Below are 1,216 nucleotides of genomic sequence, written 5' to 3' on the forward strand. Positions count from 1 at the left end.
GCGCACGGGGCGGCGCGGACAGCGGCCTCACCCGCACGGCCGCCCGTTACCGGCACCGCTCAGCATCGGCCCCGCCGCGCTCGGGGAACGGCCCCGCCGCGGCCGCCGAGCGGCGCCCGCTCCTCTCTGTTCTGTTCCGTTCTGCTCCGCCCGTCCCGTCGGGTCTCAGCTCGCCTCGGCGCCGCCCACCCCGCACCTGGCCGCGCCGCCGCCCTACGCGCGCCGCCGCCAACCACAGCGCTCCATGCGGCCGCGACGCGCCTCATTGGCCGCCGCAACAAAGAGGGGCGGGGCCAGCACGGCGCCCCGCCCGCGCCCCTCCCGCCGCCGCGGCGCCCCCTGGCGGGCGGGCGGCAGCGCCGCCCCCTCCCGTCCCGCCCCGTCCSCGYTCCCAGCACGCGGGTCCCGATGCGCGTTCCCGTCCCACGGGCACCGCTGCGGGCCTCGGAATGAAGCTCTGACCAAGGGCGACCTCGAGAACCCCCCAGGCGGGTCCAAGTCTCACACTTTCAGGTCTGCGTTTCTCTGTAGGCTCTAGAGCAGCTGAACGGAACCCACGAGGGTCGAGCGAGACCATCGCTGCTTGCAAAGACAGCGGCCACGCTGAGCTCGCGGGCTCCGCGGGTGCTTCCAGACTCTGCAGTGATGGTCACAAGCTGCACACCCGCAAGCAAGGGCAGCTCAGCAAGTTGGCGGCCCCTTCTGGTGGTGACCTGGGGCTTGGGGACGTCCTGTCATAGGGATGGGAGGCTGGGACCTCCCCTCGGACCTCAGCCTCCCTCTGCCTGCCTGGTTGGCACAGACAGCTCAGGTCTCCCGCTCTGCTCCGTGGTCTTTCCCAGCAGGGTGTTCCCTGCTGCGCGGGGAGCAGCGGGTGCTGCTGCTGCCCCAGGCTGTGCACTGACACCCTGTGCGTGCCCTGCCATCCCCTGCTCCCTGCCCTGCTGCTGCGCGGGATCTACAGCCACCCATCTGTAACTTGCACCGTAAATACATCTCCAGCACCCTCGTCAGCTTCACGGGGATCTGGGAGTTGTGAGTGCCCGTTGAGCTGCTGCTCACCACGCACGGTGCCGTGGTGGGCCCTACCGGCCACCTTGGCATGGCCTCCCCGCGGCGAGGGACACCTGAACCTCGCTGCATTCAACACTGCAAGGGGCCAGAGAGGGGCTCTTTGGACACCTAACGTAAACCAGCTGCTCCCGCTTGCACAGCC

The 1,216-nt window shown here is 70.3% G+C and overlaps 1 protein-coding gene across 1 annotated transcript in view; it reads right to left on the minus strand.

The window, feature by feature from the left end:
- The window catches only part of VASH2 (vasohibin 2), a 31,198-nt gene extending 30,621 nt beyond the window's left edge, over window positions 1–577 (minus strand). Inside the window, exon 1 of the mRNA XM_026048395.1 lies at window positions 506–577. Within this exon, the coding sequence (XP_025904180.1) occupies window positions 506–577 (72 nt within the window). The remainder of the gene's footprint in view (window positions 1–505) is intronic.
- Window positions 578–1,216: the final 639 nt, after the last annotated feature.

Source organism: Nothoprocta perdicaria, unplaced genomic scaffold (genome assembly GCF_003342845.1).
Source record: "Nothoprocta perdicaria isolate Ctin4 unplaced genomic scaffold, notPer1 scaffold_54, whole genome shotgun sequence".
Lineage (NCBI taxonomy): Eukaryota > Metazoa > Chordata > Aves > Tinamiformes > Tinamidae > Nothoprocta > Nothoprocta perdicaria.